Source organism: Pristis pectinata, chromosome 19 (assembly GCF_009764475.1).
Source record: "Pristis pectinata isolate sPriPec2 chromosome 19, sPriPec2.1.pri, whole genome shotgun sequence".
In the NCBI taxonomy this organism is placed as follows: domain Eukaryota; kingdom Metazoa; phylum Chordata; class Chondrichthyes; order Rhinopristiformes; family Pristidae; genus Pristis; species Pristis pectinata.
In genome coordinates this window covers 16,712,608-16,735,930 of record NC_067423.1, presented here as the reverse complement: position 1 = coordinate 16,735,930, position 23,323 = coordinate 16,712,608, and the positions used below count along the sequence as shown (strand labels likewise).

General features: G+C 41.7%; 1 protein-coding gene across 5 annotated transcripts in view; it reads left to right on the top strand.

The window, feature by feature from the left end:
- shank3a (SH3 and multiple ankyrin repeat domains 3a) overlaps nt 1–23,323 on the top strand; it is an 813,035-nt gene that overhangs the window by 548,741 nt on the left and 240,971 nt on the right. For all 5 annotated transcript variants that reach the window (XM_052034272.1, XM_052034268.1, XM_052034267.1 and 2 more), the window contains one exon: nt 9,536–9,649. In XM_052034272.1, the coding sequence (XP_051890232.1) occupies nt 9,536–9,649 (114 nt within the window). The remainder of the gene's footprint in view (nt 1–9,535; nt 9,650–23,323) is intronic.

The window sequence follows — 23,323 nt, the reverse complement described above, 5'->3', positions numbered from 1 at the left end:
TGAGGGTTGAACTTATAGAGGTTTATAAAATCATGAGGGGCATAGATAAGGTGGATGGTCATTGTCTTTTTCCCAGGGTAAGGGAGTCTAAAACTGGAGGGCACAGGTTTAAGATGAGAGGAGAGAGATTTAAAGGGAACCAAGGGACATATTTTTCCACACAGAGGGTGATGGGTATATGGAACGAGCTGCCAGAGGAAGTGGTAGAGGCAGGTTCAATTACAACATTTAAAAGACATTTGGACATGTTCGTGGATGTCTAGAGGGATATGGGCCAAATGCAGGCAAATGGAACTAGCTCAGGAAGGCACCTTAGGGCAGCATGGACAAGTTGGGCTGAAGGGCCTGTTTCTGTGCAGCATAACTCTACAACTCTTTGACTGTGAAACAAAAGTTTGTCATCCTGGTATTCTTCTACTAAAATCCACTTCACCCTCTTCAGGGTGCTAGAGTGAGGTATCCTGAACTGGTCATGATAATACAACTGAGGTTTCACCAGTGACCTAGAGGTTTTACATAACATTGTGTTGAGAAGAGCTCAGGGAGCTGAATGACTTATTCCTATTAACTTGCCCCAGTTTATTTTAGCCGTGCTGTTGCTTCTAGGCCCTGCACGGATTCATTCATCCCTTGGAGCTGTTGCTTAGATTCTCCAGAAAGCTCCTGGTTCCCAGAGTCATTGGTGTTGCTCAATAGATAGCACGATGATTTCTTTCACAGCAGTAGCAAAAATCACCAGGGCTTGGAGAAGGTTGCAGGATCAGATCTTCACATCCCTTTCTCTCTGATTGTTGCATACTTTCCCTGAATTTGTTTCATTAGTATGGTGAACCATTAATAGTCTTATTGATTTGGGCCCCTGAGATGCTTAATGAAAATTGGAAAGGATAGTGCAGGAAATCCTAGAGATATCTCTCTTAATTGTGTCTAAAAATATAGATTTAGTGGATAATTATTGCAAATACAATGCTGAGTTCAACAGAATCAATGCTCCTTTACAATTTAAATAGCTAGAATACAATGGAGACCATTTTGCCTATCAATTTTGTGTAAGAAATAGGAATAGGCTAAGGTCTTACAGATGGAGACTTTTCTGCCATTCAATAGAGCATTATTATGATCAGTAATGGGATGATGATCAGAGGTTTTGCTGGAAGCTGCTAAATGTCATTCCAGATTACTGGAATGCATGGGAAAGAAAGACTACTGAATGAGTTGAATGATTTTCTTTCAGTTAAAATGATAAAGTTTTCAATATTCTAATCTCTTTCATTTTAAGTTTATGGGAAATGGTGTTGCTTGTTTATACCTAACTGTTCGTAAGACAATGAGGGGATGTCCCAGACTGCTCCTGACCAGACGGGGCTGGGTGTTTCTGGAGATCTGGCGAGACTCTCTCTTGAGATGCTTTTTGTGTGGCAGAGAAATTTCCACAGCAATGTAGTTGAAAAAGCCACACAACATTAAAGAAATAGTGGCATATTTACAAGTGTGTCGCTGGTAGAGAAACTTGAAGTTAGTGATATTCCTATGTACCTGCTGACTTTGTTGAGTCTCAATTTTGGAGCTACTGTGAAAGAAATCTCTGCCAATCACTACCACGCATCTTGCAGATGCTATCTACTGCAGTCATGGGGGCACTGGTGGTGGAGGGAGCTAATACAAGGGAACTGATGAAGTGTTCATTGACTACTTTTTCCTGGATGGTATTGAGTTTCTTGAATATTGCTGGAAGAAGTATCCAGGTGAGTCAAAAGTGCTCCATTGCATTCCTAGCATTTGTTTTATGGATGGTCAGAAATCATTGAGCAATCACTTATGCAGTAGACCCTGCCTGACAAAGGATAGCAGACCCAAAATGTTGACTATAAGACATAGGAGCAGAATTAGACCATTTGGCCCATCGGGTCTGCTCTGCCATGCAATCTTGGCTGATTTTTTCAACCCCATTCTCCCGCCTTCTTCCCTTAACCCTCAATCCCCTTAGTCAGTCAAGAACCTATCAATCTCTGCCTTAAATATACTCAATGACTTGGCCTCCACAGCACTCTGTGGCAACAAATTCCACAGATTCACTGCCCTCTGGCTGAAGAAATTCTTCCTCATGTCAGTTTTGAAGGGATGTCCCTTTATTCTGAGGCTGTGCCCTCAGAGCCTAGACTCTGCTACTAATGGAAACATCCTCCCCCATCCACTCTATCCAGGCCTTTCAGTATCCAGCAGGTTTCAATGAGATTTCCCCCTCATCCTTCCAAACTCCATTGAGTACAGGCCCAGAGACATCAAACGGTCCTCATGTGTTAAGCCTTTCATTCCTGGGATCATTCTTGTGAACCTTCTCTGGACCCTCTCCAGGGCCAGCACATTCTTCCTTAGATACGGAGCCCAGAATTGCTCACAATATTCCAGATGTGGTCTGACCAATGCCTTATAAAGCCTCAGCAGCACATCCTTGCTTTTATATTCTGGTCGTCTCAAAATGAATAATGATATTGCTTTTGCCTTCTTTACAACTGACTCAACTTGTAAGTTAACCTTGAGGAAATCCTGAATTAGGACTCCCAAGTCCCTTTGATTTCTGAATTTTCTTCCCATTTAGAAAATAGCTTACAACCTTATTCTTGCTGCCCCATACTTCCTACGCTGTATTCCATCTGCCACTTCTTTGCCCACTCTCCCAACCTGTCCAAGTCCTTTTGCAGACTCCCTACCTCCGCAATGCTACCTGTACCTCCACCTATCTTGGTATTGTGTGCAAACTTGGCCACAATGCCATCAGTTCCTTCATCCAGATCATTAATGTATAAAGTGAAAAGCTGTGGTCCCAACACTGACCCCTGCGGAACTCCATCAGTCACCAACAGCCATCCTGAAAAGGGCCCCTTTATGCCCAGTCTCTGATTTCTGCCAGTCAGCCAATCTTCTATCCATGCCAGTACCTTGCCTCTGACACCATTAGCTCTTATTTTGTTTAGCAGCCTCATGTGCCGCACTTTGTCAAAGGTCTTCTGAAAATTCAAGTAAATAACATCCACCGATTCTCCTTTGTCCAACCCACTTGCTACCTTGTTGAGGAAGTCTAAAAGGTTTGTAAGGCAAGATCTCCTCTTAATGAAACAGTGCTGACTTCATCCTATTTATGACCTTATGATTTTGCACACTATTGTCTACCTGCACTGCACTTCCTCTGTAGCTGTGACACTTTACTGCACTGTGTAATAAATTGATCTGTACGAACAGTTTTTCACTGTACCTCAGTACAAGTGACAATAATAAACCAATACTAATACCTATTTTATCACACGCTTCCAGGTATTCTGAAATTTCATGTTTATAATGGACTCTAAAATCTTACCAACCACCGAGAACAGGCTAACCAGCTAATAATTTCCTGTCTTTTGCCTTCCTCCCTTCTTAAACAGAGGTGTCACATTTACGATTTTTCTCTTTGTTTCTTTTTGTTGACTGTTTCTCTTGGCACAGGTACTGTCTGACCCTGCTGAGTTTTTCCAGCTTTATCTGTTTTTAACCCAGCCTCTGATTTGCTCTTGTTATCATGGTCATACTGCACGGAAACAGGCCCAATGGCCCAATTGGTCCATGCCGACCAATGTTCCCATCTAAGCTACTCCCATTTGCCTGCATTTGGCCCATATCCCTCTTCACCTTTCCTGACCATGTACCTGCCTTAACCACTTCCTCCTGCAGCACAATCCATATATGGTCCACCCTCTGGATGAAAAAGTTGCTCCTTAGGACTCTATTAAATCTCTCCCCTCTCACCATGAACCTATATTCTGTAGTTCTTGATTCCCCATCCCTCGGAAAAAGACTGTGTGCATTCACCCTATCTATGCCAATCATGATTTTATACACCTCTGTAATATCACCCTTCATTCTCCGATGTTCTAGTGAATAAAGCCCCAGTCTGCTCAACCCCTTTCCATAACCCGGTCTCTCAAGTCCCAGCAACATACTTGTAAATCTTTTCTGCACTCTTTCCAGCTTAATGGCATCTTTCCTATAGCAAGGCAACGAAAACTGAACATAATATTCCAAATGCAGCTTCACCGATGTCTCATACAACTGCAACATAACATCCCGACTTCTATCCTCAATGCACTGACTAATGAAGGCCAGCATGCCAGAACTCTTCTTCACCATCCTGTCTACCGGTGATGCCATTTTCAAGGAACCATGTACTCCTAGGTCCCTCTGTTCTACAACACCCCCAAGGCCCTACTGTTCACTGTGAAAGTCCCACCCTAATTTGTCTTCCCAAATGCCACACCTCGCACTTATCCAAATTAAACTTCATTTGCTATACCACTTACCCAGCTGATCAAGAACTCTCTATAGTTCCTGATAACCATCCTCACTGTCTGCAACACCACCTGTTTTAGTGTTATCTGCAGACATACTAACTATGCCTTGCACATTCTTGTCCAGATCATTAACATAGATGACAAACAACAATGGGCCTAGCACCGACCCCTAGGGAACACCACTAATCATGTGCCTCCAATCCGAAAACTGACTTTTCACCCTCACCCTCTGCTTCCCACCTCAAGCCAATTGTGTATCCAATTAGCTAGCTCTCCCTGGATCCCATGCAATCAAAAGTAACTTTGCCCTCATCGACCTTTTTGGTTACTTCTTCAAAAAAAAACAATCAAATTTATGAGATATGATCTCCCACACACAAAGCCCTGCTGGCTATCCCTAATCCACCCCTGTCTTTCCAACTGTATGTATATCTTATCCCTCAGAACCCCCTCTAGTAGCTTACCGCAGATGTTAGGCTTGCAGGTCTATAGTTCCCAGGTTTTTCTTTTCAGACCTTCTTAAATGCACATGACCCACCCTCCACTCTTCTGGCACTTTAACTGTCGCTAAGAAAGCTGCATGCATCTCAGCTGCGGCTCCCGTAAATTCTTCTCTTGCTTCCCACAGTGTTCTTTGATATACCTGATCAAACCCATTGAGATTTATCTACCTTCATACATCTCAAGACATCCAGCACCTCCCCTGCTGTAATGCGGACAATCCCCAAAGCATCCCCATTAACTATCTCAAGTTCCGAAGTCTTTATGTCATTCTCCATGGTAAAAAAAACACAAGAAATATTCATTGAGGACCTCACCCATCTCCAGCGGCGCCACACAATGTCCACTTTGATCTTTTGAGGGCCATATTCTCTCCCTAATTACTCTGTTTCCCTTAATATACTTATGAAATCCCTTTAGATTCTCCTTGATATTCTCTTCCAAAGCAATCTCATGTCCCCTTTTTCCCTTCTTATTTCCTTCTTGAGTATGCTCCTGCATCCCCTATACTCTTCCAGGGATTCACTTGATCCCGATTGCCTGTACCTGACCCATGCTTCAATATCCCTCATCATTCAGGGTTCCCTGCTCCTGCCAGCCTTGCCCTTCACTCTAACAGCAACATGCAAACCTTGAACTCTCGTTATTTCACTTTTAAAAGCCTCCCGCTTGCTGGATGTCCCCATGCCCACAAACAACCTATCCAATCAACTTTTGTCAGTTCCTGTCTGATACTGTCAAAATTTGCCTTGCAACCTAATACCCTCAAAATTTAGAACTTGAACTTGTGGACCAGGTCTGTCCCTTTCCATGACTAATTTAAAACTAATAGAACTATGGTCACTGGTCCCAAAATGCTCCCCCACTGTCACCTCAGTCACTTGACCTGCCTTATATACCAAATGTAGGTCAAGCTTTGCCCTCTCCCTGGTAGGGCCTTTTATATATTGCCTGATGATACTTTCCAGAAACCATATAACAAATTCCACCCCATCCAAGCATTAAGCGCCATGGCAGTCCCAGTCTGTATTAGGAAAGTTAAAATCCCCTTCTATGACAACCCTATCATAGTAACCCTATTCTAGTTGCCCCACTATAGAAAGGATGTGGAAGCTTTAGAAAGGGTGCAGAGGAGATTTACCAGGATGTTGCCTGGATTGGAGGGCATGTCTTATGAGGATAGGTTGAGTGAGCTAGGGCTTTTCTCTTTGGAGAGAAGGGGGATGAAAGGTGACTTGATAGAGGTTTACAAGATGATAAGAGGCATAGATCGAGTGGACAGTCAGAAACTTTTCCCAGTGCGACAATGGCTAACTCGAGGGGACAATAATTTTAAGGTGATTAGAGGAAGGTATAAGGGGGATGTCGAGGGTAAGTTTTTTTTTACACAGAGAGTGGTGGGTGCGTGGAACGCACTGCCGGCAGAGGTTGTGGGGGCAGAAACATTAGGGACATTTAAGAGACTCTTAGATAGACACATGAATGGTAGAAAAATAGGGGGCTATGTGGGAAGGAAGGGTTAGATAGATCTTAGAGCAGGATAAAATGTCGGCACAACATTGTGGGCCATAGGGTCTGTACTGTGCTGTAGTGTTCTATGTTCTATCATTCTTGCATCTTTCTGCAATCTCCCTACATATTTGTTCCTCTAATTCCCATTGACTATCCCATATTACAATTCCACAAGGTGATCATCCCCTACTTATTTCTCAGCTCCACCCATAAAGCCTCACTGGAAGATCCCTCAGTAATTTTATCTCGGACTACTGCCATGATGTTCTCCTCAATCAGAAATGCAACCTCCCCTTCTCTCTTTCCTCCATGTCTATCCTGTCTATAGCACCTGTACCCTGGAACATTTAGCTGCCAGTCCTGTCCCTCCCATGTTTCTGTAATCCCAATAATATCCCAGTCCCACATAGCTCTCCATGCCTTGTGTTCATCCACCTTACCTGTCAGGCTTCTTGCACTGTTAAGTCCCAGTTAAGTTTTTGGTAGGTAGTGACTCCAAGAACATTGGTTGTTGGAGATCTGACAATGGCAATGCAACCGAAAGGCATAGAATGGTTGTTAGACTTTGTTGTTAGAGACAATCATTATCTGCACTTGTCTGGTATAATTGTCACTGGCTAGTTATCATTCCAAGTCTATTTGTCGTCTGGTTCTTGCTGCTATAATTCTACAAACTGCTTCATTATCTGAGAAAGTGCAGTTGAAGTGAAATGGTATACAATCGTTGTCCAAAATTCCGTTATTTCAGAGAAGCTTCCATGAGATGGAAAATAGCAAATGCAACTCCCATATTCAAAAAGGAAAAGAGACAGAAGGCAGGAAGCTACATGCCAGTTAGTTTAACATCTGCCAAAGGGAAAATGTTAAAAACTGTTATTATAGATGTTATAGCAGGGCATTTAGGAAAATTCAAAGTAACTGGGCAAAGTCAGAATGATTTTGTGAAAGGGAAATCATGTTTGACCAATTTATTGGAGTCCTTTGAAGAAATAACATATTTTATGGATAAAGGGGGACATGTAATTTCTAAAAGGTATTTGATAAGATGCCATACCAAAGCTTATTGCTGAAAATAAAAGTTCATTCTCTTGGAGATGTTTTGGCATGGATGGAAGATTGGTTGCTAAAAGGAAATAACAATTAGGAATAGATGGGTCAACTATGTGTTGGTAAGATGTAATTTGTGGTGTACCAAAGGACAATTGTGGGGCCTTAACTATTTCTCAATTTGAATAACCAACTTGGATGAAGACATGGAAGACATGGTTGCTAAATTTGCTAGTGACGCAAAGATGTCAAGAAAGGAAGTTGTGAAGACAGCGAAAGGGATAGAGACAGGTTACGTGAGTGGATAAATGGAATACTGGAAATGTGAAATTGTTCGCTTTGACAAGAAAAATGAAAAACAGGCATATTATCAAATTAATAAGAAATTGCATTGTTCTGAAATGCAGAGGGATCAGGGTGTCCTTGTCCATGATTCATAAAAGGCTGGTATAGTTCACAAGTAATTAGGAAAGCTAAAAAAAATGTTGGCATTTATTCCTGGAGAATCGAGTACAAAAGTAGAGAGTTTGTGCTTTAGTAATAGAGGGCATTAGTTAGACTTTATCGAAATTGCTGTATACAGTATTTGTACTTCTATTTAAGGGAAAGATACTAATATATAGAAAATAGTTCAGAGAAGGTTTACTCACCTACACCTGGAATGGGCAGGTCAGCTTTTGAGAAAATGTTAAACATGCGAGGCTGGAGTTTGGAAGAGTGAGAGAGGAATTGACTGAGGGGTTTTGACAAGTTGGATTATGGAGAGGATGTTTCCTCTTGTTTTTCTCTCAGAGGGTTGTACATTTTTAGGACTCTCTTCCTCAAAGAGAGGTGAAAACAAAGTGTTTGAATATTTTAAGCAGAGGTAGATAGCAAGAGGTTGAAAGGTTACTGTGGGTAAAGAGGAATACGTAGTACAGGTTACGATCAGATCAGCCATGATCTTACAAATGTCAGAGTAGGCATGCAGGGCCAAGTGACCCAGACCTACTAATTTGAATGTTCATATGAACTGCTGACATTTTGATGGAAAGGAGGCCATTAAAGAAGCACTTGAAGATGATTGGGTTCAGGACACTGCCCTGAGGTACATCTTCAGCTCAGGGTAAAATGATTGGCCTCCAGCCACCACGGTCACCTTTGCTTGCATTAGAGGCCCAGGAGCCTGGAGACCCAAACTCAACGATTCAGGAACAGCTTCTTCCCCTCCACCATCAGATTTCTGAATGATCCATGAACCCACAAAAAAATACCTCATTATTTCTTTTTTGCATCATTTATTTACTTTCATAATTTATAGATTTTTTTGGTCTTTGCACTGTACTGCTGCCACAAAACAACAAATTTCACATCATATGTCAGTGACAATAAATCTGATTCTGATTCTGAGATCTGATTCCAGCTATTAACTTCAGTTTCATGGGGGTTCCCTGGTACAACATTTGGTTAGATAGTGCCTTGATAGGAAGGACAATCATATTTATCTTGCCTCAGGTATTTGCTAAGGCTAAGGCTATAATGAGGCCTGTTACTGTATGGTCCTGAAGAACTCAAATTGAACATTAGTAATGCCACTTGATGTCATTATTAGCAACACTTTCCAGCACTTCTGTTGATAATTAAGAATGGCCTGGTGGGGTAGTATTTAGCCAGATGGATTTGTTCTGCTTTTTGTGGACAGGCATACCTAGGTAATTTTCCAGTTTGTCAGATCAATAACAATGTTGTAGCTGTACTGGAACAGCTGTGCAAGAGGTTTGGCTAATTCTGGAGATCGAATAGTCAGCTCTACAACCATCATTGAATACATATTGTTGCCAGGAGGCAAGTTTATACTCAGATTAATGCCCACTTTATTATCTCTGACTGCCTTTGTAATGTACCACAGGGCTAACATGTACAATTCAGAAAATCAAATACTGATTTTTAATGTTAATGACTTGTTTATATATGTTCATACATGGCTGGGTGGCAGTAATTAGACAGTTCTGTCTGTTTCTATGTCTCAGTGACGTAGTGCAGTTCTGTATTTTCAAACCTTGCTGTCTGCAACTCAGGCAGAGTATAGCACAATAACTTCATGACCCCTCTTTAGATTTTATCTGGTTCAAGATCTCCCTAATCCTATCATATTCCCCCCTCTTTTGCAGTACTGAGCATCGGCGAGGGAGGCTTCTGGGAAGGGACAGTAAAAGGTCGGACCGGCTGGTTTGCAGCAGAATGTGTGGAAGAGGTACAAATGAGACAATACAACACGCGACAAGGTAAGGATGGCTGCTTCAACTCAGGGCAGTTGATGTGATGAAAATGACCCATTACTTTGCCATGAAGGGAGCTCAATCAGTTTCTATTGGCTGCGCATTTCCCCTACAAGGATTTTCACTGCTGTCTGGAGCTGTGATTGGCAAACTTGCAAGTCTTGCACAGTGTAGGGTGGTTCCATACCACAGGGTAGTCATTTTGCAGGTTCAGTCACTATACAGTTTTCCAGTAAACCTAATGAAGGACCATTCTACAGAGTAGAAAGACCCCTTGTTTATTACAGGAGCTTCAGGTGTGACTGAAGTTTAAAAAAAACAGCATAGTAGCCAATTATTTTGAACAATTATAAAGTAATTGCTTACACTGTGGCGGCCTGCACATGCGGAACTCGAACCGCCATCGGGCGCATGCGCGGAAGTGCGTCTTGAACTATCTCCCGGGGGCGGACCTTCCGGGAACGTTCTGGCATGGTCCGGGCCCACGCGGTGGCGGGGGCTTGTGGGTAGAGTCTTTTGGCGCGCTTTGGTGTGGTTGAAGTAAAGTTTCTGGAGATCAGCTCTCTCTGCCTCCACGTCGTTTCTTCCGTAGAGCGCCACGATCGGCTACAACACTATCATTAATGAATTTACCAAGGATGTAAGTTCTTCATTTGCCAATTAAACCTCCACTAGTTGCCCATCCACCTGAACATCATTCTGAAAATGTTTGTCTTCATCTTGTACCTAGCCTGATTTGGCCTGGTTTAATGTTAACAGGAGGTGCTCTTTGCAATCCTAAACCATTTCCCTTTGCTATCTGTCTCCCTTCTCTTTGAAATCCTCCCCCACCCCGCCCCACTCCCGACCCCACTTCTCCAGCTATCATGTATACCTTCAGTGATCTCCCCTGAGATCTTGTTGCCTTTGTGAGTTGTAAACTTCTGCAACCAACTGTTGGGCAAGCATGATTGCTCGGTCCCAAATACCCACTTGTTAGTGATCCAATTTTTTTTTCTTTATGTATGATGCTAAGTTACAGACTCAAAAACTAACATTTGCAAAAGATAAAACAGAAGATAGTGATCTAGAAATTTAACACAATGCAGAAAGTTTTTTTTTGCTTTTCTCTCATAAACAAACTGACTTAAGTTCGGTCCCAAGGCAAAAATACTCCTCTGTATATCACCCAACAGGACATTCCTCATCCATGAACTCAAACTGCAGATGAACTATTCAACAACTTGTGTTACATTTACCAAACATTCACATGCATGCACAATCCAGAAATTTTCCCCACTTTGGAAGGAGAAACACAAGAGGGAAAGAGGGATTCATATACAACTGATACGATTTTTTTTCAAAACGTGTAAGTCTGAAACATTTAGTCAGGCCAAACCATGGTGGTGTGAACTACAGTGGGAGAAAATCAAGGGAGGGTGAATGAGCTCCCCCCCCACCCTCAACACTGTGAAAGAGACCCACAAACAGAAGAAAGTAGTGAGGTTTTGAATGCCTGTATAAGTCAGTGTCAACCCATGTCCGCTGCGTGGAACAATATAGGCCTGTGCTTCTGGTATCAGTTTATGTGGATGTTTTTCGACTGCTTTGGAACATGGATGGAGTTTCAGAGATCGTATGGTTTGACATCAATGGGAGATTGACTAATCCAAGAACACACTTGGAGAGTGGACTTAGTGATGCAATGAATCCTCAACATGCCATTTATCACTTGGTCTGTGGATCAATTTCACACAAATGCTGATGGTTTGCTCTCCCTGCTGAAGATTGAATTAGTAAGACACTTTCAATGTCATCTCTTAACCTCATTAGGACCTAGGTTAAGATTCAGCTCATTGAGACAGAATTAAGGCTTCCTCTCTCCTTGGCTCTCAAGAATGTAACATGAAATGATTCTAAGTCATTCTTAACTAATTGAAAACAAAATGTGATGAAGGTAGAATGAGAAACATTGTCTTTCTGGACTTCCAGGTGTCTTTTCAAAATACCGCATAACAGACTTAATGGTAAAATAGAAACACATGGTATTGAAGAGATGCGATAACTTAGATACATCATTGGGCCAGGGATAAAAAGAAAAGAATAACAATGAATAGCTGTTCCTCCACTAGAGATAAGTGATCCCTAGGGTTCACTGTTAGAACTGTTACTTTCTTTGTTACATAATGGCTGGAGAAAGTACAATTTTGAAGTTACTGGGTAAATAGGAAACAGGATTGTTGTATATTTTATAAAAACTGGTGAAATTGCAAGGCATAGGGCAAATGCAGTTTAATGCAGATAAATTTGTAGTAATACACTGAAGGAGAAGCAACACAGAGAAGCTTTGCATAACCTTTATGGCTGACCTTCAGTTGAAAGATGGTGGACAAAATGTACTTTGGGATGGATGATTTGGAAGAGGGTATAGACAAAAATTTCTATGACAGCCAGAGCGAAATCCGGGCAGATAGACGAAGCTGAAGCAAATCAGCCATAGATATACTGAATGGCAGGGCAGGCTTGAGGGATTTGGTGGTGTACTCCTACCTCTATTATCTTGTGTGTATTCTTTCTCCTGAAAGCAGACACATTTAAGAGAATAGCCCAATAGAGCTATTCAAAGTCATAGAGTTGTACAGCACAGAAACGGGCTCTTCAGACCACTACATCCATGCCAACCCTTTTGCCCACCTCCACAAATCTCATTTGCCTACATTAGGTCCATATCCTTTTATGACTTGTCTATTTAATGCCTGTCTAAATGTCTCTTAAACATAGGGATTGTATTTGACTCCATCACCTCTTCTGGCAGTGAATTCCAGGTATCAATTACTCTACAAAAACAAAATCCCGTCGAATCCCCTTTAAAACTCCTTTCTCTCACCTTAAGTGTACACCCTACCATGGGAAAAAGATTCTATCTATCCTATCTATGCATCTCATAATTTTATATACCTCTTTCAGGTCAACTCAGCTGGTCAGGCAGCATTTGTGGGTGGGGGAGGGAGGAAGAAATTGCCAATGTTTCGGGTTAAAACCTTACATCAGGTTTTGAAGCAATGTTACATATGTACCAGAAGGAGACTAACTTGAAAGGAGTGAGGATCTAGAGTAGACTTAAGCGCCTAAGAAATTGAAGCAGGAGTAGACCATTCAGTCACTTGTACCTGTTCCACCATTCAATACGATCAAAGCTGATCTTTTACCTTGGTGTCATATTTCCGCACTGGAGAGTGGCTAATGTGGTACCATTGTTTAAAAAGGGTAACCAAAACAAGTCAGGAAACTACAGGCTAGTGAGTCTGACATCAGTGGTGGGTAAATTGGTGGAGGGGATTCTGAGGGACAGGATATGCAACATTTGGAGAGGGTCTGGTTCGGGACAGTCAGCATGGCTTTGTGCGTGGGAAGTCATGTATGACAAATCTTTTGGAGTTCTTTGAGGAGGTAACTAAAAGGGTAGCCAGGGCAGTGGATGTTGTCTTTTTGGATTTTAGCGAGCCTTTTGACAAGGTCCATCGTGGCAGGCTAGTCTGGAAAGTTAGATTGCATGGGATCCGGGGGAGATAGTGGATTGGATTCATGATTGGCTCAGTGGTAAGAAGCAGAGAGTGATGGTCGAGGGTTATTTCTCAGACTGGAAGCCTGTGTCTACTGGTGTGCTACAGGGGTTGGTGCTGGGACCTTTGTTGTTTGTAATTTATATAAACGATTTGGATGTGAATGTACAAAGCAAGTGCTTAGTAAGTTTGCAGATGATACAAAAGTAGGGGGTGTTGTAGTGTAGAAGGTTATAAAAAATTACAGGGGGATCTTGATCAGCTGGGTATGTGGGCTGAGGATTGGCAGATGGCTTTCAACCCAGATAAATGTGAGGTATTGCAGTTTGGGAGATCAAACCAGGGTAGGACTTACACTGTGAATGGTAAGGCCCTGGAGAGTGTTATGGAACAGAGGGACCTAGGAGTCCAAATGCATAGTTCGCTGAATGCGGCATCACAGGTAGATAGGGTGGTGATGAAAGCATTTGGCATGCTGGCCTTCAGCAGTCAGGGTATTAAGTACAGGAATTGAGAAGTTATGTTGCAGTTATATAAGATGTTGGTGAGGTCATATTTGGAGTATTGTGTACAGTTTTGGTCACCCTTTTATGGGAGAGATGTTATTAAACCAGAAAGAGTGCAAAAAAGATTTACCAGATGTTGCCTGGACTTGGGGGCCTGAGTTACAAGGAGAGGTTGTGTAGACTAGGACTTTATTCCCTGAAACATAGGAGATTGAGGGGTGACCTGATGGAGGTATATAAGATCATGAGGAACTTAGACAGGGTGAAAGAACATGGTCTTTTTCCCCAGGGAGGTGGTGCTAAAAACAAGAGGGCATAGGCTTAAGATCAGAGGCAGCTTCTTCACGCAGAGGATGGTGCATATTTGGAATGGACTACCAGAAACAGTGGTTTGAGGCAGGCACACTAGCAACGTTTAAAAGCCATCTAAATAAGTACATAGATAGAAGTTTAGAGGGCTATGGACCAAATGCAGCCATATGGGACTAGCTCGCTGAGCAACACTGTCAGCATGGATGAGTTGGGCTGAAGGTCCATGCTCTATGGCTCTATGACCCGATATCCTTTGATTCCCTTAATATCTAAAAATCTACAGTATTTTTCTTGTCTCAATGACTGTCTTTCCACAGGCTTCTTAGTTGAGTTCCAAAGATTCATGACCTTCTGGTGAATACATTTCTTCTCATCTCTGTCCTGAATGGCCAAGCCCTCTTTTGAGATTGTGAACCCTGGTTCTAGATAGCCCAGCCAGGGTAAATATCAACTCCAAAATCTACGCTGTCAAGTACATTGAAGATTTGTACTGGCACCACCCTTATATTCAAAGAGCGTTGCAAGATTGTGGTAGGTGCTCTCACGATTTTCTCTAATACTCCCAACAAAATCTTAAGGATGCATCCCATCTGGCCCTGGTGATTTACCCACTTTAAAAGTTCAACCAACTATTATAATATCTTTATGATACCGACCTTGAACATATCCAGTGTCTCAACTATATCCACCTTCACTATTACTTTGGAAGCACCCTTATTCCTGGTGAAGATTGATGAAAAGGATTAATTTAGTACCTCAACAGTGCCCTCTGTATCTTTGTACAAGTTTCCATTTCTGTCCTTAATGGGCCTACTCCTCCATGTACCATCATCTTACTACCTATATGCTCATAGACACTTTGGATTCTCATTTATGCTGTCACCGATCTTTTGTCGTTAGCTCTCATTGCCTCTCTTAACTTTGACCTCCTCTAATCCTGTTTTCTTCTGTCTCTCATAGAAATATGCCTCAACCATACCTGAACCATCTCTTCACTAATTAGAACCATTATTATATTACAGTTTTGCCTGTCGGTGTTTGGTTCCAGTTTTCCTGGGCCACATTCACTGTCACCTCATTGAAATTGGTCTTCCCCTAATTAATTATTTTTACTTTCAATTGTTCCCTTTTTATAGCTAACCTAAATCTTAAAAATGTTATGATCACTATCTCTTAAATGTTCTTCATTCTGAACAATGGTTACTTTTTTTTAATTTGTCTCTCTGCACTCCTTCTCTCTCCTCCTCAAGTCCCTCACTGTCTCATTCTCAGGTTTTTCTCCAACTCTGAGTCTCTCCCCTCTGGGATCACTCCTTTGCTCCTTTTTGGATTTCATTCTTCCTCCTTCTTTGTGGATCTTTTTCTGCCTCCATCTGCTTTGGATTTCTATCCTCCTCCATCATCTCTTCCTGCTCCTTGGGCCTCTCTCTGCCTCCTCCATAGGACTCTCTCCTCATCCTCAGGACTCCCTTCTCCATCTTTGAGACATAGGAGTCCTTCCACCTCGGGTCTCCCTCCTTCTCAGAACCTTCCTCCTCTTACCCTGGATCTTCTTTGTTAGGAACACCCACCTTTTCCACCTCCTCCTCTTCTGCCTCCTCAAATACCCCTCTTCTTTCACTTCCTTTCTCCTCTTCCTTGTAATATTTCTGTATCTCCCACACTTGATGTCTGTTTATTTAGTCCTTGAATCTTTGCTCCTGTTGTGCTCTTAGGGTATACTTATGCAGTCTCTCTCGTCTCTCCTCTCTCCTCACCCCTGACACCACCACCACCCCCCATCCCAACACCATCCCCCCCTCACTGTTCACTGATTCTATCTCTGATGATCTTTTGTCTCCAGGTGCATGAAAGTAAAGAATCTTGGCCTGTTTAGAGGTACATCACATCCCATTGCTACCTTTGAGAAAGGATTATTGAATAAATGGCAATAATAATTGATAAAATAACAAATTGTTCCTTGAGCAGGTGCAGAAGTGCTGATGCTGATTCACATTTTATCCATGGTCAGTTATTACTTAGGAGTGCTGCAGGGATTCCCTGAGAAGCACATAAATAGAACTTATTAGTAATAGTCCTGCGGGGGCGAATAACATAATATGCTGTTGATTCAAGTCTGGGATTCCAGTTCAAAGACACAGAACAAAAGAACAGTATTTGGCAATGAAAAGGGTATTGGTGTAGTTTTAACAGGACATAAATGCAGATATAACTGGTCAATCAACAAACAGGATAGAGGTATGGATGAAATGGGAACAACAGAACCAAAGCATTAGTGTGATATAAACAGAGTCTTAGTACAATAAGAAGGCATTTAAAGGTGAGATAGTGAGAGCTCAAGATCTGCACGTTCCTGTTAGAGTGAAGAGCAAGGATGGTAGGAGTAGGGAACCCTGGATGATGAGGGATATTGAGGTCTGGCCAGGAAAAAGAAGGAGGCATAGGTACAGGCAGCTGCGATTAAAATCCCTGAGTACAGGGAATGCAGGAATGTACTCAAGAAGGAAATCAGGGGGCCAAAAAGGGGGCATGAGATGGCTTTGGCAGAGAAGATTAAGGAGAATCCAAAGAGTTTTTATATGTACATTAAGGGAAAAAGAGAAACTAGAGAGAGAATAGGATCCCTCAAAGACCAAAGGGAACACCTTTCTGTGGAGCCACAGGAGATGGGCAAGGCCCTTAATGAACATTTCTCCTCTGTTTTTACTGTGGAGAAAGACATGAAGACTCTGGACCTGGGAAAAATAAATGGGAAGGTCTTGGGGATAGTCCACATTATGGTAGAGGAGGTGCTGGATGTCTTAAGATGTATGAAGGTAGAGAAATCTCCAGGGACTGATCAGGTATATCCAAGAACACTGAGAATGCTAGGGAAGATATTACAGGAGCCCTAGCTGAGATATTTGCATCATCGTTAGCTGCAGGTGAGATGCCAGTAGGCTGGAGGGTAGCGACTGTTATGCCTTTATTTAAGAAGGGCAGCAAAGAATAACCTGGGAACTGTAGACCAGTAAGTATAACATCTATGGTAGGTAAGCCACTGGAGAGGATTCTGATGAACTAGATATAAATGCATCTGGATAGACAGGGATTGATTGGGGATAGTTAGCATGGCTTTATGTGTGGGAGATCATGTCTTATAAACTTGACTGAGTTTTTTGATGATGTCACCAAGAAAGTCGATGAGGGCAGGATGGCAGACGTGATTTATATGGACTTCAGTAAGGCCTTTGATAAGGTTCCACATGGTGTGCTGCTCTGGAAGGTTAGGCCGCATGGAATCCAGGGAGAGCTGGCTAATTGGATACACAATTGGCTTGATGGTAGAAAGCAGAGGGTGAAGGTGGAAGGTTGTTTCTCGGTCTGGAGGTCTGTGACTCGTGGTGTGCCTCAGGAGTAGGTGCTGGGCCCGTTGTTTGCCATCTATACCAATGATTTGGATAAGAACGTACAAGGCGTGGTTAGTAAGTTTGCAGGTGACACTAAATTAGTTGCTATAGTGGACAATGAAGGTTATCAAAAATTACAACAGGATCTTGATCAGCTGAGTAAATGGGCCGAGGAATGGCAAATGGAGTTTAATTCAGCTAAGTGTGAAGTGTGGCATTTTGGGAAGACAAATCAGGGTAGGACTTTCACAGTGAACAGTAAGGCCCTGGGGAGTGTTGCAGTACCTTGGAGTCCATGGTTCCCTGAAAGTGGAGTCACAGGTAGACATGGTGATGAAGAAGGCTTTTGGCACACTGGCCTTCATCAGTCAGGGCATTGATATAAAAGTTGGGAGGTCATGGTGCAGATTTACAGGACGCTGGTGTTGTGTTCAGTTTTGGTCGCTATGCAATAGGAAAGATGTTATTAAACTGGAGAAGTGCATAAAATATTTACAAGGATGTTGCCAGGACTTGAGGGACTGAGTTATAGGGTGAGGTTGGACAGGCTAGGACTTTATTTCTTGGTGCGTAGGAGACTAAGGGATGATCTTATAGAGGTGTATAAATTTCAATGATGTTGGCTTGGGGTTAAATATTGGTCTTAACACCACAGAAAATTCCCCTACTCTTTTTTTTCCCAATTGCACAATGTGATTTTTCTTACATTTACCTGAGAAAAATGCCTCCCCTGACAATGAAGAAATTGGTCTGTACTACACAGGAATATTAGGGTATGTTATGTGCTTCAGTCCCTGGGTTAGGACTTTGCTATATGCCTGCCTTTTTTCAGTTGGAAAATGCTTATAAATTATTGTTTGTTATGTCACAGGTCCTCCTATTGCCCATTTGGTTTGGACTGTCCGTCAACATGGCATAAGAGGGAGGGAAGATCAGTCACAGGGGAGCACGCAGAGGTCTTTTTAACCCAATTTCAGTAGCCACCACAATTGATAAAGGGTTCGTTCCTCAAGGACATTTCAACACCCTATTTATCTATTTGCACACATGCATTTGGAGCTCTAAAGTTTGTGTTGGTGTAGTTATGCTCTTTGACAATTCTACTTTAACTCCATCCTTTTTCATGATTTTGTAATGCTTCACAAGGTCCATATCCCTCCATTCTCTGCACATTCATGTTCCTATCTAAGAGCCTCCTTAATGCCCCTATTGTGTTTGCTTCCACTACCAACCCTGGCAGCGCATTCCAGGCATCCACCACTCTGCATAAAACAAAACTTCACTTGTACATCTCCTTTGAACTTACCCCCTCTCGCCTTAGATGCATGCTTTCTAGTATTAGACATTTTGACCCTGGGAAAAAGATACCAGCTGTCTATCTATGCCTCTCATAATCTTATAAACTTCTATCAGGATTCATATCAAAATTGTACTTGATTTATCCAATAAACTGAGTCAAAATTCTGATCCAGGATTTAAAAATAAAGCTATGTGTTCTTGTTTATGCACCTGTGCATTACATACCACTGGTGTGTGTCCCCATTAGTTTATGTCAATATTAATTCCTGTTTACTACCTCACATACCATGAAAGCATTCTGCATTCTTGCCAAACACCTCCATATGTTGTGATATTTTTTATTTGGCAAAATTGTTACTCCAATCTGTCATTTCAACAAAAGGTGAGGATGGGAACAGAGCCAAAAAAAATCAGATCCTTATTCATGCCAAGCCTTCTGTGCTCAAGAAACATAACTTCCAGAAAGTTAGGGAGAGAGATGGAGAATTTAATTTACATTGGATACCATAGCAAATTTGCAATTGCTCATCAGTTACAAAATTTAGCCCTTTAGTGAATGTTTTTGGGCATTAAGCATGACCAGTGGTGAACATACACACTGTGGCACATCACAATGGCCTTAGAAGGTATTAGTGCCTGCATAACTATCACCTGCCAGAAGTACACAGTGCAGGGAGATTATAATGTCATGCTGACACTCCCATATTGAAGCTTTAGTAAACACCTTTTACCTTACACAACTGAACATGTGTTCAGCAGCATGAAGACCTCAGTGTCAGTGCTTTCTGAAAGGATATTCAGCCAATAGCAGCTCAGTTGCAGATTGTGTTGTTGAACTGGTTGTTCTAATGATTCTCCAAATGTCTGCAGAATACTTTGCTTTATAGCGTACTTTAAAATTGCAGTCTAAAAGTCTATAGGAAGTAGTACACCTGATGTTGAAGGGTGTTGTCTTCACTTAAAAATCTGTATAAATCCAATGAACCTGGATTTTGCTATGTTGTTGGATATTGGTCTTGGAGTACAGATTATTGGAAGAATGATTGGAGGGGGCATAAAGCATGACAACTGTTAGAAGAGGGAGGAGGTATAGAAGACTGAATGTGGTTAGGAATTTCTGCATGCAATTTTTCAGCAAAGAAGAATATGTAAGACGTCAGTTTTTCAGTAAAGATGCTCTCACTAAAATATACAATTATGGTTATAGCTGTATAGCCTGAAATGTTGGCGGTTGTTCAGTTGACTGTAGCAATGATCTTTAATGCAGGAGATATTTGCAGCAACTTATAATTTGCAAGCCACTGATGCTCAAGAGAAGTGGTTTTGAAGTTTCCACATGCTGCAGAGTGCCATTTGCTGCGTACATGTTGACTTTTATCTCTATATGTATCACAACTGAATAATACCAAAATTGAAAGGTATTTCATTTGCTGAGCATTAAATTCATGTATGGCCATATGCAATGCATGATACAAGTCACTGTCCGGTGTCCCGTCAGCACTCATAATGCTGTCATTCTTTGCCAGTTTGATGTGCTATTTGAAACTGAATCACCATTAAAAAACAAATTTAGGTACAGGACAAAATGAGCCATTTTTTGACGATATAGCTCTTGATTTTTGTGCACAACTTAAGTAGATGTGGGTAATGTTATGCTACCAAATAAAAGGTAGTAAAGCAGGCCACTGTCATGATTGAACACATTGAAGCTCCTTCTGTAGGTGTCTTGCAGTTCCTAGCAGAATAAATTTCAAGATTGTTGGATGTTGGCTGTATGGTAATTAATCTCCACATCATGAAGTTTTATTCTTTTGTTGCCAGCTCCATGACAACAGCTGTAGATTAGGAGGAAAAGAGAGAAAAGATGTAAAGGAAGAGGTGATCTAACAGTCTACTTTTGGCTGGGTTAAACCACCCAACTGATTGCAGTACTAGCCTTGTAGAAGGCAGTGTGCTTCCCACTTTTTATCTTCTCTAAGCCCTCCACAACTGCAGAAGAAAAACTTAGAGTCATGCTCTCTCCAGTGTTGTGCCATTAATGAATGACTCACAGGTCAAAATGGGCTTTGGGTAACCTTCTGCAACCTTAATGGACCTCCCCTTCAGATGGTGAAAATTGGCTTTAAATTGTACAAACTAACTTTCATAACCATGTTAATTACTCATAAAACTGGGCCCATTGCAGCTAATAGTGACTGGAGTAATGGTTTATGTGAAAAGATTGTTTGACAATCAAGACCTTAGACCTGGCACAAAACTCATGGTCAACCAGTAGCAATGATCCCTAACCTCCTGTATGTTTCTGAGACCTAGATTGAGATCTCAAAGCAATGGAAAAATACTACCAATGATGTCTCCACAAACTCACTGGAAGGATAACCAAACAAGTATCCATGTCCTCTCCCAACATCAAGGCCTAATTACACCAAGTTAGCTCTGTTAGGCAGGCCATGTCACTCATTTGCCCAACACCAGACTCTATTCCAAGCTCTGTCATGGAAAGAGGTTACCAGGAGGACAGAGGACGAGATTCAAGATTCAAAGCCTCCTTGAAAAAAATGTAACATTTCCCTGATTCTTGGGAATCCCTGGCCTATGAACGCTCAAAGTGGAGAAGGAACATTTGAGTTGATATTGAGAACCAAGTCCATGTATCAGGAGCACACAGAAGTGCTGTGCAAATAGTGGAAACAGCTCACCACCTCATAAACCGTCTACTCATCTAGCCCATCTATGAAGAGTCTGTAGTTCCCACATTGCCTTCATTAGTCATCTCAGAACCCAAAAAAATGGAGTGGGAGAAAGTTATCTTTAATTCCAAGAATCTAAGAAGATGATATGTGAGCAAGTAGCATGAAGTTGGCGTGCTACTTGCAACGGAAACAATGGGCTTGAATTAATAATGCATCATGATCTTCACATCTGCTTGAGGGGCATACATTTCAACAGACAGAAGTTAAGATGTTCTTGCATCTCATTGGTCACAGGTGAGGTAATTGTACTCTACCATAAAATTCTCCAATAAAACTCTGGAGAATGTATTAGATCTATGACAAGCACATTGCAACCCACTAGAGATTAAAAAAAAGTTGAGCTTTTCCAGTTCTTTATTCACAACCATGAGGTAACTGTAATTTTGCAGATTTGGCGGACTTGCTTATTTGATATTAGATTATTTTTGCAATCCAGCAGCCCAGACTCAGGGAATAACTACTCTGAGAGTTAATTGTAGAAAAGAGCACACAGATTTGCAAAAACTATCTCAGCCAGGATATTCAATGAAAGGATCAACATGCAGTAAAGCATGAGACAAGGTAGAAAAGCAAAATTATGGCCTAGATGGCTTGGATGTTGCTGGTATTGTGGACAGCAGCCATGAGTAGCTTAGAAAGAAAAGCTCTGCATATAAGAAAAAGTATGTGTGATGTAGACTTGAGACATTCATACACTCTTACTTCAAAAATCCTTAGATTATTTTAAATTAATTTTTCAGGATATTGGAGTTGCTGGCAAGGTACACATTTATTACCCCTGAATGTCAAAGGGAATTGGTTAGACTCACTCTTAGACTTGCCTTAAAACCCATGTCTTGTTTAAGACTTGCCGTGGCAGACATGGAAATACTTTATTTGTTATGAAGTCATAAACTAAATTGAACCTTATCCAATCAGCAGTGAACATCCCCATTTCTGACCTTATTATGGAATGAAAATCATTGATGAACCAACTGAAGATTGTTGAGCCAAAGCTCAGACCTCTGGAACTCCTGCGGCAAAGACAAGTGGCTGAGATAATGGGGTTGTTGGAGGTCAACCATGCTTGGTACAATTACAACAATTTGAAGGATTTTCCCTTGATGTCATGACTTGTAAAGTGCTACCTTATTGCTAAAGGCAGTCATTCTTAACTCACTTCTGGAATCCACTTCTTTGGTCCAGAAATAGACCATGGTTGTATTAAGATTTTCAGCCAAGTGGTCTGGCAAAGCTCAAAATGGGTACTAGTGAGCAAGTTATTGGAAAGTAAATGCTGCTTCACAGTGCTGTTGATGACATCTCCCATCACTTTGCTGATGACGAAGAGTTGATCAATTTGACAATAACTAGATGAATGGATCTGTCCTTTTTATGAACAGGACAGATCCGAGTAATTTTCCACATTGTTGTAACTGCAGCAGGAGTTCACTTTGGCTGAACATGATTGCAAATGCTTCATGCTCACCTTTAAACTCACTGAGCCTACCAACATTAAGAAGGGAAATGTTCTGGGAGCCACCTCCTCCTGTTAGCTGTTTAATTATCCACTACAGTTCATGACTGAAAGTGGGAGAACTACCTGATGCATAGATTGTGGGAGTGCATAACTATGTCTATTGCATCTAGTTTATGCTCTTTAGCACATGCTTAATCATGTGCCTTAGAGATGAGCCATGGAGAGATGGAGAAAGGGTCAGATTCAGAGTATTATTTGAACATAATGGACCTGCTGTCAGATGTGAAAACCACCCCCTATCCCCCACCCCCATCCCTCTCCCCCACCCCCATCCCTCTCCCCCTCAACCCTTAGATGTATCAAAGACAAAATATTGGTGCAAGGGCAACAAGTAATATTTAAAATTAAGTCAGGATCAAT